General features: G+C 51.7%; 1 protein-coding gene across 3 annotated transcripts in view; it reads right to left on the bottom strand.

Moving 5' to 3' along the window:
* The window catches only part of SLC27A4 (solute carrier family 27 member 4), a 66,977-nt gene extending 51,113 nt beyond the window's left edge, over nt 1-15,864 (bottom strand). Inside the window, exons 1-2 of one of the 3 annotated variants that reach the window (XM_077305054.1) lie at nt 15,550-15,864; nt 3,564-3,658 (exon numbers count right to left, since the gene is read on the bottom strand). In XM_077305054.1, the coding sequence (XP_077161169.1) occupies nt 3,564-3,575 (12 nt within the window). In that variant the 5' untranslated portion in view covers nt 3,576-3,658; nt 15,550-15,864. The remainder of the gene's footprint in view (nt 1-3,563; nt 3,659-15,549) is intronic. The other 2 variants (XM_077305053.1, XM_077305055.1) reach the window with 2 other exon arrangements.

Below are 15,864 nucleotides of genomic sequence, written 5' to 3'. Positions count from 1 at the left end.
AGCCACTCTTAAGGAGTTCAGGGTCTTGCACATCTGTTCCTTTGAGCCGATGCTGCAAGTTAAATCCAAGACCTTCTGGATGCAGAAGATATATTCTGCTACTTAGCCAAGGCTCCACGCCCACACCAGCTATTGTCTGCTCTGCCTAGCTTCAATCATCAAAGTCATTTCTCATCCTAAGATCCCAAGATTCTTAAATGAGAGACTGAACATTAACCTCCGAGACTTTCAACTTGTACCGCAAGCAGGCATTCTACCACTGAGCTACGGCCTTGCTCGTGTGATGCCCCTGTATCTCCAACCTACCTTGGCGGTCTTCTCCAGAACAAGAGTACATAAGTGGGCACAAAGTTGAGCAGCTGTTCAGTTCTGCCGCACCACTGACCCTGCACTTTATTGCACTGCTTGGCACAGGGGTAGTCAAACTGCGACCCTCCAGATGCTCATGGACTACAATTCCCACAAGCCCTTGCCAGCGTTTGCTGGCAGGGGCCCATGGGAACTGTAGTCCATGGAGATCTGGAGGGCCACAGTTTGACTACCCCTGGATTGGGACCACAGCTTCTCCCCAACATGCAGCAGGGCAACCACCGGGCTTTCTCTACCAGAGTTTCGTGAAACCCAGGGGATTCTTGACAGCTCTGGAAGGGTTTCCCAGATGGGTGGGAATTAATGGGTGGCCATTTATGGTCATGTCAACCTGCCCCCACCTTTCAAAATGGCCAATGGTGGGCCTGGAGGGGGCAGGAAACGGAGGGGCCCAGGTGGCGTGTACACAACTATGCAACCCAACCGTCTTCTGCCTGATCGCACCATTTCTGGGCTTTCTCGAACCCTGAGAAACGTGTCAGGGATTTCTCAATGGTAAAAAAGTTGAGCAGGCTACCCTAGAATGATTTCCAAGGAGCTGGCCATCATACGACCCAATGATATACAAAATGGGATTCCTCCACGCTTAAGAGGACGTGGATGGAGCATAATCACAGGGTTTCACGTAATCACTCTCAGCATTACACAATTAAGAAGGGTACATCTTCCTGTCAGTCTCCGATTCTGACGGGAATTAAAGGGGATTTAATTCCCTTGGGATTAAACCCAAGCAAATGGTGTCCATATAAACTGAGCAGTTTGGTTCTTGCAGTTTGGTTGTTGCATTCGTTAACCATCTTTATTATGCTTTATGTTAATGAGCTGCTCCCCCTCTACCTACATGGATGGCCTGGTAGCTTCCATTTCAATGTATCTGAAGAAGAGTTTGTGCACACAACACTTATCTTGAATAAAATTGTCTTGGTCTTAAAGGTGCCCCTGGATTCAGAGTTTGTCCTGGGATTGCTGAAGAAGACTCCAAGCCAACTACATGCAAAATTAGTCTGGGCTGCATTAGCAGAAGAAGTGAATCAATGAAGAACATACAAAGCTGCCTTATTCCAAATCAGACCACTGATCAATCTACTTCAATTATTATCTAGCCTTTGATAATGGCCATCGGGGTCTGAATTAACCAACACAGTGGAAGAAACTAATTATGCCACAATGAACTAAATCTCCAAGACAGATACCATTTTCTAGACGAACGTAACTTAATACATACTGAAAGCTGGCTAGTGAAAGAACTGTTGTACTTCTGTGTGGTTAATTCCCAGCAGTTGAGGGGAAACTAACCCTTTTCTGCTGACTGCTAAAACCAATCAAACACTCTGGTATGCAGGTGTGCATTTGCGTACAAACTGTCCTGCAAAGTTGTTCACAATAACTGTATTTGCACAGATATGCAATTAAATTTCCTTCAGAATAACAAGCACAGGGAGTGACTGGTGGGTAGACATTACTTATCAATCGTATCAGAAGGTGACTCTTTCCCTAAACAACCAGGAGGCCACACCCAAAAGAAATGTGCAGAGCTGAAGGAATACTATCTCTGCCTCCAGTTCCCACCCTTGCACCCGCCTCCCTCTCCCTTCTCCTGGGGACTTTTTTTTTTTTTTTAAGAGCAAACTGCCTGGAGCAATGAATAGGCATTCAATCGTGCAGGCAAAGCCAAAAAGAATTATCCCCCAAAGTTTCCCCCTATCTAAAGTTCCCCCACTCCAAAATCAGGAATTAGATTTTTTTTTTAAGATTCCAGACTCATGATTCCATAAGGGATGGCATTAAAACTGCACAATCGGTCAGGAAATTGGCTGTGATCTTTGACTCTCCCTTAACCACGGAAGCTCAGATATCTGACAGTTGAAAAATTATTTTCGATATGTGATTTGCTATGTAGCCCCTCCCTTTCTCTGCATCCCTTATATTAGCGATCCCCAACCTGTGGGCCGCAGACCACATGTGGTCCTTCGACTAATTGGAGGTGGGCCCCAAAGGACGCCTTCTCCCCCCCCCCTGGCCCTTTACTTCATCCCCCCCCCCGGCCCTTTACAACACACTTCGGGTGTCCTTGTCTCCCATCACTCCCAGATGGGACTATCTCGTTGCAGAGAAACAAGCTCAGGGTTCCCATTGATTTGTCATTGTCATGAGTTAAAATTTCCATGAAAATAAAATGTTCCTTATGTTCCTTGTTGTGGCATGTCTGTATCTTATTTTGAAGGGAAGTTTAAACATTACCATAGCGATCAGAGAGCGTTAGGACAGTGGTTGAGAGTAGAGGAGTTTGGGGATGGGTGGCCGGCCTCTTTGCCGTCCTTGGCCGCGGCAATCCCCTGGACCCCCTCCCCCGTGGGCTCCCCGTCTGCCTTTCCATCCCTCTTCCCAGTGGTTGAGAGGAGAGGAGTAAACTACCCCCCCCCACTGGGCCTCAGTAAAAGGCGTTGAGGGGTCCCCGGTGAGTGGTCCCCGGTGTTGAGTGGTCCCCGGTGATAAAAGGTTGGGGACCACTGCCTTATATATTGTTGTCTTGCTCTTTAAAACAAAAGGTGTCCATCCAAAACAAAAATCCATTGGAGAAAGTGGCTGCTTTGGAGGGTGGACTTTATAGTCCACCAAATTCCCTCCGCTTCCCAAACCTGCCTTCCCACAGCTCCCCCCCAAAATCGCTGTGGATTGCCCAGGTGACAGCTGAGAACCCTACCAAACATTTCCTCCACTTTGCTGGAGCCCAGGAAAAAGGGAGAATGTCTTGCTAGCAGAGCACGAGGTATTATTTTAGACCAGCCTTTCTCAACTTTTTTACTGTTGAGAAACCCTTGAAACCTTCTTCAGGCGTCGAGAAACCCCAGAGGTGGCACAATTGTGCAGAACATGGTTGGGAAGCAGAGCTGTGGCCACGCCCACCTGGGCCCCTCCCCTTTTCACCCCCTCCTGGCCCATCATTGGCCATTTTGGAAGGAGTGGCTGACCCAATATGACCATATATGATATACGATGGTCATATCATGAGAAATGCTTTAACAAATTAAAAATATACGTAGAAAATGAATTAACCTCCATCCATTCAGGAAACCCTTCTGGGGCCATCAAGAAACCCCAGGGGACCCTGAAACCCTGACTGAGAACACCTGTCTGAGACTTTGAAAAATGTACTTTGTTGCTTTGATGCTCTTTACATTGATATTGCCCACCTTGGGTTTCATGATGCTTCGGGGACAGGCGGGGATGTGACCAGGGTTCTGTGCTTCGGCTGGACTGGATGCTTCGGCCCCTGAAGGACATAACCCTAGATGTGACCATGTTAAGCCAGTCAGTTTCAAACGTAGAGGCAGCAGGCGGGTACAGGCCGAGCTGGATCGCCTGCATCACCCCCATCAGACTCACTGCAACATCAAACTCTGCATCAGCCTCCCTCCCTCCCGCCCCTGCCCTTTCCTTGATGACTGCTTCTTCTCCCTCCCCACGGCTCCACCTGCTCCCCATATCGCCGCTGCCATCTCTGCTGGAGGAAACATCTGGTTCCCGCTCCACCCACCTACCCTGATCCCAATCACGCCATCCCAAACTGGCACACCCTGTTTCCCTTGCCAGTTTAGCCCCAGTTTGTGGTGCAAGAACTCGGCTTTCCACATTGGAAGGGCATTGACCTTTCACCTCTGAAGGACGCAGCCACACCCAGGGGTCGCAAGCTGAACACACAGGCAAACCCGCACAGACCAAGGACCCGTCCCCTGCCTGGCAGCCCTCTGGCTCACCCTGCGCCCAGGAAGCTATGAATGCAGCCCCAGCCCCACTGCTATCAAAAGAAGGACTCGTCCAAGGGCAGCACAGTCGGAATAGCTGCAGCCCTACTGTCCAAAGCGCTCCTTTTAAAGGTCATCGTCTTGATCAGGGGTAGTCAAACTGCGGCCCTCCAGATGTCCGTGGACTACAATTCCCAGGAGCCCCTGCCAGCGAATGCTGGCAGGGGCTCCTGGGAATTGTAGTCCACGGACATCTGGAGGGCCGCAGTTTGACTACCACTGGTCTTGATCCTTGCAATAAGTGTTTCGGGAAAGTGGGTGGGGCATTCCCAGGAGAGCTCCTGATTGGCTGGGCGGATTCAAATAATGTTTCACCATCAGCTGCCACCACCCCTCTCACACCTCTTTGCCATTTTATTTTTTAAACTAGTAATAAAGCCCATTTCTAAAAATGGGCAGGAAAATCGAGGCTGGGAGAGGGCGCGCGGCGTCGCTAGGGAGGGGTGGGTGGAGGGCACTGTGTGGGGACGGGTCGGGCTGTCGTTGCGCAGCGGGGGTCGCACAGGTGCTCGGGCTTGGGGGGAGCGGGAGGCGGAGGGGAACCACGCATGGCCGGAAGTCGGCGCATGCATGCTCTGTCGTTGAGGTGTGGGCGGGGGTAGCGTGGGGGAGGGAAGCCATGCATACGCGGAACTCCGCGCATGCGTGGCTCAGTCTGTTCGCATCGCAGCAGCCGTGCGGGTCGCGTGGCCTGGCCGTGGCGCGGAGCAGTCCAGGGGAGAACAGGCCGATGGCCGAGATGGTAAGTAGGGGCACGTGGGAGGGTGGCTGGGTGGGTGGCAGGGTAAAGGGTCATGTTGTGGGGGGTAGGGTTTTAGGGGGGAAGCGTGGCGCAGTCGTTGGGGCATCCCTGCTCCTTTCCCCGCATCGAGGCGCAGTCCATGACGGCCAAGCAGGCAATGGTGAGGCGTGCTTTGCGCGCCTCACCATTGCCTACTTGGTCCAGGAGTGACAGTCGGAGGGGCGAATCAGGAGCCACTTCGCAGCTCCTGATTCGCCCCTCCGAGTTTTTATCCCAGACAGCGCCCGCCCCAACTCCTCCCAACTTGCCCTTAGCCTTTTATTTATTACCGCGGAGCCGTTTACAGATTGTTGGATGACTGTGCACCAAACACATACCGTGTATACTTGCATATAAGCTGAGGCACCCAATTTTACCACAAAATCCGGGCAAATGTATTGACTCGCATATAAGCCACAGATGGGGAATGCTCCATCCTCACAGGCTCTCCCATCCAGCCTCCCCGCCCCCCAACTAATATAGAAAAGTCAAGAGGACGAATAGCTGCTGGGTTTTGTACCCCGCTTTTCACTAACCAAAGGAGTCTCAACGTGTCTAACAATTGCCTTCCCTTCCTCTCTTGATGCCAGACACCCTGAGAGAGCTCTGACAGAACTGCTCAGTGAGAACAGAACCAAACGGCTCTGGCAAGAGTGACCCCCAACCCAGGAAACCAGAGCAGAACAACAGTACCCGAAGTTGGCAGCCTACAACAACAAATACAACAGCTAACAAAGTGGGAGAATGGACAACTCAAACTACAACTGCAATGCCCTCCCCCAGAACAAAGCACTGAAGTAAAGAACTGTAAAAATCAACTTTTAAAAGAAACACAACCCCAAGAAGAAAACAATGCTGCCCCTCAGGTAAAAGAGGAAAGAAACACTAGACGAAAGAAACAGTAAATCCCAAAGCAGCCCCAAAACCCACACCACCACACCCCACCCCACGCACAGAAACCAAAAGAACAGTTTGGAACAAGTGATTAAGAAGAGGAAGAAGTGAAGTGAAGGCAAAAGGGGAAAAAAGATCAGAGTCCCTCAGTCAAACCATTGATTACCTACAAGCTGCCAGAGCAAGCTCTTCAGACTATCTTACCTTACAGGGTTCGTAAGCAGCTTTGGGTCCCCAAAGTCAGGGTATAAATGCATAACGTAAAGAAAGGCAGGGTATAAATGCATAAGGTAAAGGTATCCCCTGTGCAAGCACTGAGTCATGTCTGACCCTTGGGGTGACGCCCTCCAGCGTTTTCATGGCAGACTCAATACGGGGTGGTTTGCCAGTGCCTTCCCCAGTCATGACCGTTTACCCCCCAGCAAGCAAGCTGGGTCCTCATTTCACCGACCTCGGAAGGATGGAAGGCTGAGTCAACCTTGAGCCGGCTGCTGGGATCGAACTCCCAGCCTCATGGGCAGAGCTTTCAAACTGCAAGTCTGCTGCCTTACCACTCTGCACCACGAAAGACTACATATAAATGCATATTGGATGTCTTTTTATCCTTCCAGTCCTCCAAAGAGCTTGAAGGGACTGTATTGCTCTGCCCTACTCCACTTAATCTTTGCAACTATATTGTGAGGGAGGCCAGGCTGAGAGGGAGAAAAGGCTTCTGCCCCACATTCATTCAGTGAGCACCAGGGAGGAGAATCTGAACCCAGGTCTGACTGGGCCAAACTACGTCAGCTATATCCAGGGACTGGGCCAAATATGTCCAGCTCCAGTTAAGGAATCTACTGGTGGCCTTTAGCCCCAGATCAATGGGGATTTCTTGGGTGGTTTAATCAGTTCTTCCTGATCCTGTTAGTTCAGACCAGTAACCCATCTAGTTTAGCATCCTGTCTTATTTGGGAGGGCCAACAGCAGGCCAAAGAGGCCAAGGCATTCCCCTGATGTGGCCTCCTGCCAATAGTATTGAAAGGTGTGCTGCCTCTGAATTACCCTGGAATTCCAGCCCATCTCCAGACTACAGAGCTCAGTTCCCCTGGAGGAAAGGGCTGCTTGGGGGGGGGGGGGCGGAGGGATGCCAGCCTCCAGGTGGGGCCTGGGGATCCCCTGGAATTCCAGCTCATCTCCAGACTACAGAACTCAGTTCCCCTGGAGGAAAGGGCTGCTTGGGAGGGGGACGGAGGGATGCCAGCCTCCAGGCGGGGCCTGGGGATCCCCTGGAATTCCAGCTCCTCTCCAGACTACAGAGCTCAGTTCCCCTGGAGGAAAGGGCTGCTTGGGAGGGGGACGGAGGGATGCCAGCCTCCAGGCGGGACCTGGGGATCCCCTGGAATTCCAGCCCATCTCCAGACTACAGAGCTCAGTTCCCCTGGAGAAAAGGGCTGCTTGGGAGGGGGACGGAGGGATGCCAGCCTCCAGATGGGGCCTGGGGATCCCCTGGAATTCCAGCTCATCTCCAGACTACAGAGCTCAGTTCCCCTGGAGGAAAGGGCTGCTTGGGAGGGGGACAGAGGGATGCCAGCCTCCAGGTGAGGCCTGGGGATCCCCTGGAATTCCAGCTCATCTCCAGACTACAGAGCTCAGTTCCCCTGGAGGAAAGGGCTGCTTGGGAGGGGGACAGAGGGATGCCAGCCTCCAGGTGGGGCCTGGGGATCCCCTGGAATTCCAGCTCATCCCCAGACTACAGAGCTCAGTTCCCCTGGAGGAAAGGGCTGCTTGGGAGGGGGACTGAGGGATGCCAGCCTCCAGGTGGGGCCTGGGGATCCCCTGGAATTCCAGCCCATCTCCCCACTACAGAGCTCAGTTCCCCTGGAGGAAAGGGCTGCTTGGGAGGGGGACGGAGGGATGGACTCCCTAGCATTATGCTGCCCAGAGGTCCCTCCTGGCCCCAGATCTTGCCCACTCCCAGCTCCACCCCTAAAGTCTCCAGGATTTCCCACTTGAGAACTGGCAACTCCACCACGAATGCCTGTGGCCATCACTACATCCCACTCAGTTTGTGGGTGGGGGGGGGGACATTTCGTGCCCATGATGTGGTACAGTCAGGGCATTTCAGGGGTAAAAGGAGTGCCTGTTCTCACGTTCAGGCCCTGGGAAATGAGATCTGGGAGTGGCCATATGGCATGTTTCTTTCGGCTGCTTGGAGTCTACGGGCCGAGTGTTCCAGTCTTTTCCTCTCCGAGAACTGCTGAGGAGGAGGACTGTGAAGTGTCAGCTGAGTCGCAGCACCCTTTAGCCTCTTTCTTTTTCCGCCACCCTCCCTCCAGGGGATGGTGATGAGCACGATTACCTTTTATCCCCACAATCCATTTCTTTCTCACAATAACTCTGTGAGGTAAATTAGACTGAGAGAGAGAGACAGAGACAGTCACTAGCCCAAAGCTAACCCTTTGAGTTTTATAGCTTTGGAGCGTGCCCCAATGGAAGGAACCGGTTCTAGAATTTGGAACAGACATCCTGGCTACACTTTTGGGCGTAAATTTAGATCTGTCTGTTGAGATGGGCTGAAGGCATCTTCAGAGACAGGGAACAGCGCTGGGAGTGCGGCAAAGGGCCCTGGAGGGAAGAACTGCATTTCCTCCTCAATTCGTAAGAATGAGAACGGGTAGCATTACTCAGAGAAAGAGCAGGGGAAATCTGCAACATGACTCCTAGGATAAATACAAAGATTTTTTAAATGGGGGGGGGGGGAGAAACAGTCAGGGAGCCGATAGTGAGACTGCAAGCGGACCCTTTCCTCCAGGCCAGGCGTTATTTCCCGGCCCCTTGAATTCTCGGGGGTCTTTATTCCTTTTCTGAGAGGCAAGGAAAGATGAATGACAAGAGGGCAGCAACTGAAATGTTCAGAATCTAAGCAGGTGACTAAAGAGAACCTCCCCATTCAGCGGCAGTCAGTCTCAGAATCCCAGAGTCAGGAGGCAACATCAGAGAAAAGCTTTGCGCTCTGCCCTGTGGCTGGCCCTGCAGAGGAACTGGCTGGCCCCTGTGTGAGGCAGGATGCTGGACTGGAGGGACCCCTGCTCTGATCCAGCAGGGCTCTTCTGAGGCTCTTAGGGAGAAATCTCAGGGCATTTCTGCATATTGGTAAAAACAGTGTTACACCAGCGGAATATTATCGCGCCTCCTGGCCCCTCCTCACCTTTTTGCTGTCTTGCTCTTGTTTGCCATCTTTTCACGTTTTTCACCCTCCACAAGTGGTGCTGGAAATGGCAGAAGAGAGCAACGTGCCTTATATGTTACTCCAGGGGTAGTCAAACTGTGGCCCTCCAGATGTCCGTGGACTACAATTCCCATGAAACCCTGCCAGCGAATCTGGAGGGCCACAGTTTGACTACCCCTGTGTTACTCGCTTCCGCCTGTCAATCAATCCAGGCAGCCAATCCCCTTTCTCCATGTTTTAAATGTCCCGTGATGGCCACTAATTTTTTTTCATTCACACTTCTTTGTTGAAACGCCTGTGCATAAAATCATAGATGCAGTGTTTTTTGAACGCCACAAGTCTTCATACTTTAAAAAATTAATCTCAATCCTGATTTGGGAGTGGGGGACATTAGAGAGGTATGTTTTGTGTTACAACTTTGGGAGAAAATTATTTCTGGCATCACCTGCACGCTTGTCCATCTATTCGTTGCTCCAGGAAGTTAGATCTTTTAAAAAGACATTCCCGTCCCTGTGAGAGGGAGGCGGGTGCAAGGGCGGGATGAGGCAGGCGCCTTTAGAGCATTTGAGCCTCCATGCCTTCCTTTTGCTGGTTGCCTGCTGCTTCCTCTCCCTTAGCTAGTGCTAAATAGGCTGGGAAATCCCCTTTATGCGATTCCCCAACTGGCGCTTTAAAATGGAGGATGTAGCCGTCCGGTTCCTGCCCAGATGCTGGATGTGGGCGACGTCATATGGAGGGGCCGGAATATAATGGCTACATAAGGTAAGCATTTCACTACATTTAATGGGTGCGGAAAGGCCCTCAGAAGGTACAAACAGATGCCAAAGTGGTGCCACCAGGAACTCTTCTGCCCAGGCAAGGCCGCCCATGCGCCAGGTGTTCAAAACCCTGGAAGTGGAATCTATGGCAGTGGGGTTCTCTGCTCCAGGTTGGGAAGTACCTGGAGATTTTGGAGGTGGAGCCTGAGGAGCGCAGTGTTTGGGGAGAGGCCTCAGGGTGACACAATACTCCAGAGTCCACCTGGCAAAGCAGCCATTTTTCCCAGGTGATCTCTGCCACGTGACAATGATCCCAGGAGATCTCCAGCCACTGTGGAAGTTGTTAGCCCTAAATTCGATCTAGGTATTATATAGGTGTGGTAATAAGAATGCCATTATACTGAGAATGCTATTATATCCAAGGGGGAGAGGGGTATCGAATCCCTTTCCTTCTAATGCCAGCTCTTGCTGGCAACCAAGGCTTTCAATAGCAGTGATGGGTTTTTCTCTTTGGGAAGGTCTCAGCCACTATCTTATTGTATCTTCAGGGAGTTCTGAGTGTTTAGAACACGGTAGTCAAACTGCGGCCCTCCAGATGTCCATGGACTACAATTCCCAGGAGGAATTGTAGTCCATGGACATCTAGAGGGCCGGAGTTTGACTACCCCTGGTTTAGAAGGTGTATGAACAATCAGAGCTGTTTGTATGAGACTATTCCGGCCTTTCTCAACTTTCTTACCATTGAGAAACCCCCAAAGTGGTGCAATCATGCAAAATGGGGTTGGGAAGCACAGCTGTGGACTCGCCCACCCACCCCCACCCCCTCCAGGCCCAACATCGGCCATTTGGGGAGGGGGTGGGTTGACATGACTTTATATGGTCATATAACAATAAATCTTTAACCATTTTTTAAGAATAATTAATTAACTCCCACCCATTCAGGAAACCCTCCTGAGGCCATCAAGAAACCCCAGATCAGGGTAGTCAAACTGAGGCCCTCCAGATGTCCACGGACGACAGTTCCCATGAGCAGGGGCTCATGGGAATTGTAGTCCATGGACATCTGGAGGGCCGCGGTTTGACTACCCCTGCCCCAGAGTTTCATGAGATCCTGGTTGAAAAGGCCTGGACTATCTAGTCAAAAGCTGGATAGTCAGACAGGCTGTCTCTCTCCCGGGTCCTGGGCAGAAGGCCACCCTTCCAAGGGTCAGCCAGGGCCAACTCTGCTTCACTTCCAAGATGTGGCAAGATCGGGCTTGCCTGGGCTGTACAGGTTGGGCTAGTCCCTTCTCTGTAAACTGCACACAGGACATGTTTGCCACAAACAACTTAAAACAAACATCACCAAATATCACTTGGGAGGACCACAGGAAGCAATCATGACCGTGTTCTGCTGTTTACTCAGATCAGTTGCCTCTGTGGAACCATCTTCATTGCTTTGTCCTTGAGAGCCAGTCTGGTGTCTTGGTTAAGAGCAGTGGTCTGGGGTTTGATTCCCTATTCCTCCTCTCCATGCAGTTTGCTGGTGACCTTGGGCCAGTCAGTTCTCTCAGAGCTCTCAGCCTCACCTACCACACAGGGTCTCTGCTGGAGGGAGAGGAAGGGAAGGTGTCTGTAAGCTGCTTTGAAACCAGCTCTTCTTCTGCTTCTATCTCTTGACCTGGATTGCCCAGGCCAACTTAATCTCATCAGATCTCGAAAACTAAGTCCTGGTTAGTCCTTGAAAATGAGACCACCATGGTAGTTTAGGGTTCCCCACATAGATACAGACAATGGAAAACAATTCCCAAAGTTGCTTGCCTGGAAACCCCTGTGCAGTTACTATAAATTGGCTGCAACTGGACATGCAAGCTCTAATTATTCCAGATTTCCCCTTTTCTACAGGGTTTCTAGAAATTAATTATCTGAATCCCAGATGGATGCATCTTGACTCTTTGGTACACGGCAGGTACTTAAAATCAACTCTGCTTATCTGAACAAAGCTTTTGGAAGACACAACCCCATAAACAGGTAAAATCAACAGTTGCCCAAACCTATATGTTTTAGGCTTAAATTGAAGAAAGTAGGGGAAAGCACTGCAAGGGGAACAAACCGGCCAGTCCTAGAGGAGATCAGCCCTGCCTGCTCCTTAGAAGGCCAGATCCTGAAGATGAAACTCAAATACTTTGGCCACCTCATGAGAAGGAAGGACTCCCTGGAGAAGAGCCTAATGCTGGGAGCGATCAAAGGCAAAAGAAGAAGGGGATGACAGAGAATGAGGTGGCTGGATGGAGACACTGAAGCAGTAGGTGCAAACTTAAATGGACTCCGGGTAGAGGACAGGAAGGCCTGGAGGATCATTGTCCATGGGGTCGCGATGGGTCGGACACGACTTCGCACCTAACAACAACAACAACAACAACAACAACAACAACAACAACAACAACAACAACAACAACAACATCTTTTTAACTGAGTCCTGCTTGGTACAATTTCTTTTCCAGTGGGGTCAAGAAGGCCCCTGTGTTTTTATCACCCTGCAGATGTATAAATTGAAACCATGCAAGAGGAAACATTTAGAAAAGGAATGTTGCTGGAAGGAAATAGTGTTGTAGTTTTAATACCTGTGGAAACGTTCATGGAATCTGGATGGTCCCGGCGAGGCCGATCTCAGAAGTCTGTATTTGGATGGGAGACCACTCTGAGGCAGGCCAGGGCAAAACAGCTCTTGCCTTAAAAACCCCATGAGGTCAACATTGGCTGGCTGTGATTTCACAGCACTTTTCACCAATATCTCTTTGACTTCCTCTGGGAAAAGCCAACTATGTATGACTAAGGGAAATCTCGACCCCTGAGCCCTGTTGCTGGCTGTCCAGGGAGGCGGCTGAACTAGATGGACACCAGGTGGATTAAATAAATATTGGAGTTTTGTTTGCTTTAAACACTTCTGCAGTTGGCTCCTAAGAGTGGGGATAAATGATTCCATAAACACAAATACAGCATCCACAGCACAAGAGGGAGACTCTTCCGCAAGGGATTGGTGGTAGGCACTGATCTTTGATGTTGTTTGTTTGTTTGTTTAGAACAGGAACAAACATGTTCTTATTCTTATTTGCTAAGTGTGTGTGGTATGGATGTACACAACGGAAATTCCTGGCTACTGCCATAGATATTTACATTCTCTGATCTGAGCAGTAAAGCATATGAAATAGCATCATATTTAAGGCTGCCAATGTTAGGTTGGAAAATTATTGGAAATTTGGGGCTGGGGGCTGGGGAGGGATCTCAGCAGGGCATAACAGAGTCCAAAGCTGCTGTTTTCTCAAGGGGGTATGTTTTCTGTAGTCTGGGAATCAACTATAATGCTGGGAGAACTCCAGAACCCACCTGGAGGTTGGCAACCTGACGTACACTGGACCAGACCAGGTCAATATTGCCTACTCTGACTACAAGCTCTCCAGTGGGATGAAGCAAAGATAATTTCCCCTAATTCCCGTTGCTTGAGATCCTTTGAACTGCCTTAGAATGAATCAGGCTCTTGGTCCTTCAAAGTTGGTATTGCCTGCTCAGGCTTGCAGCAGCTCTCTAGAGCAGAGGTAGTCAAACTGAGGCCCTCCAGATGTCCATGGACTACAATTCCTATGAGCCCCTGTCAGCGCTGGCAGGGGCTCATGGGAATTGTAGTCCATGGACATCTGGAGGGCCACAGTTTGCCCACCCCTGCTCTAGAGTCTCAGGCAGAGGTCTTCCACGTGTCCTTCAGTTAGAGATGCTGGGGTTCAACCTGGGACCTTCTATACACAAAGCAGATGCTCAGCCACAGTGCCTGGAGGTGCTAAACCTGGAGGTTTCTGCCTGCAGCCTGCACATGCTTGACCACTGAGTGCCAGCATGCTCTCAGAAGATGGTCTCTGTATATTACAACTGGGATGCTTGGGTACAGAATTCTGCCATGCAGATTCCAGTCCTGCAGCAACTCTAACCTGTGTCCTGTCTTTAAAAACAGAAAGCCTGAGTTTCATTGGTCTATTTTAAATTTATTGTTGATGGTTCTTTTAGGTTTTCTGAATACAAAGCTTAACCATTACAAGTCCCTCAGTGTCACTGCATGTGAGGTACATATTAAATAAACTAACACACAAAAATCCCAGGAGAGCTTTTAATGGAACCTGTTTGTAGGTTTTAGTCTATCGGCTTTCATACTGGGGAAATGAATAATGGGCTACCTTACTCGTTTTAATCGGTTGATTGCAAACTATTGTGAGTTTGCCAGCAGCAAGAAAGAGTAATATCTTTAAAGAAATGAATAAACTGGAGAGGGGAATATGCATTCCTGAATGCATCAAGAAAACACCAGAGCTGGCTACGGATTTGTTATCAAACAGCAGGTAGGCCTCCATTTCTTCCTATTGACTTTGGCTTCGAAGAGTCAGGCACTGAAGAAGACTCTAGGACTTGACAAAACATTCGCGATCACAAATTAATGGTGACAGCTCCCCTGTCATCCTGTAATCTCTTTCTGCAGCCTCTGGAAAGTAATATCCTCCAGCTAATGGGAGAGGCAACAAATCTGGTCTTTCTCCTAGCCTTTCTAATGCCACAGAGACACCTCTCCAGCAACCAAATATCAATAATCGGCCTGTCATTTTAGGAGAGATGCTGCCCCTTTCCAGCCTTCTCAACTGCCCATACCTTTCTACGCTCTCTCCCCTGGATCTTGCCTTTTAACATCTTGGCCACATCACAAAGGAGGCGTCTCATGAGAATAATTATCCAGATCAGCCTATGATGCCTTCCCAGAGAAGCCCAACATCCGAAAGAAAGCCGGTTTGTCTCCTGGGTGCCACCACGGATTTTTTAAATTAAAAGGGCTCTCGCCTCCCTGCCCGGGTTCCGATGCTATCGGAGGCAGCAATTCCAGCCGATGATTTTGGATGGTTTGGGCCTCCGCGTAAACAAAGCCCAAATTATAATGCTCCACCCAAGGCCATTAAGCTGAGGAGGCCAGGTGAGTGAGCGGCAAGAGGATGAAAAATTGGGGAGGGAATTAATCTTGTGACTCTGGTGCAAACAGGCCCCTGGACAGGCCTTGCTTCATTCCTCCCCCCCCCCCCATCACCACGAAGGGAGCCGAACAGGGGGGTCAAATGCCACAAAAGAGCCGCTCTCCAGCCGGAAGCCAGGCTTCCGCATCCAACTATTTTGCCCCCTTTGGCATCCCCCCCCCCCGGACATGCCAGGACGGGGGCAAAGAGATCTGGCGCGATCCCAGGGAAGATTAAGCCAGAGATCGTGTTTGACACCCCCCCCCCCCCATCCCATCCCATCCCATCCCATCCCTTTCCTGACGAACGCGGAGCCAGAGCGGGAGCGAGAAGGAGGCCGGGAGCCCCGAGGAGCAAAAGGGGCCGGGAAGGGGAGGTTGCCAACCGCCCGCCCCCAAGAGCCCCCTCCAGCGCCCTCTTCCCCCGGCGGGGCGCTGAGCAGCCCGGGAGGGCCCCGCCGGGAGGCCCTCGCCCCCCCCCAGCCCCCCAGCCCCACGGATGGCCCCGGCCCCGATCCCGGCCCCGCGCAGCACAGCCCGCCGGCGGAGGAGGCGCAAGGAGAGCCGAAGGTCAGCGCACGGACGCCGGACGACTGGCTGCCTTGCCCGGGACCCCGCCCGCCCGCCCGCCCGCAGCCCCGAGCAGCCAGGAGGGAGGGGGGGTCGGCCGCCGCCCCCGCGCCAAACCCGCCGCCGCCGCCGCGCCTTACCGGTTGCCTGCCTGCCTGCGTGCCTGCCTGCGTGCCTCGAGCGCCCGGCGCCGCCGGATCTGTGCGCGCCGCCCCGTCTCCAGCCGCTCAGCCCGCAGCCGCCGCCTCCCTCCCTGCCTGCCTGCCTGCCTGCCTGCCTCCCTCCCACGAGGCTCCGGCCGGCGGCTGTCAGAGCCGCATCTCCAGCGCCGCCGAAGCAGCAGCAGCAGCAGCAGCAGCAGCCGGAGCCGGAGCCGGAGGCGGGATGCAGCGGAGCTCCGGAGGCTGCCGGCGACTCTGCAGGGGCAAGCCCGGCGAGGGCGAGGGCGAGGGCGA

The sequence above is a fragment of the Paroedura picta genome, chromosome 12 (genome assembly GCF_049243985.1).
Source record: "Paroedura picta isolate Pp20150507F chromosome 12, Ppicta_v3.0, whole genome shotgun sequence".
Lineage (NCBI taxonomy): Eukaryota > Metazoa > Chordata > Lepidosauria > Squamata > Gekkonidae > Paroedura > Paroedura picta.
Note: the sequence above shows the minus strand (reverse complement) of the source record. Positions and strands in the feature narration are given on the sequence as shown.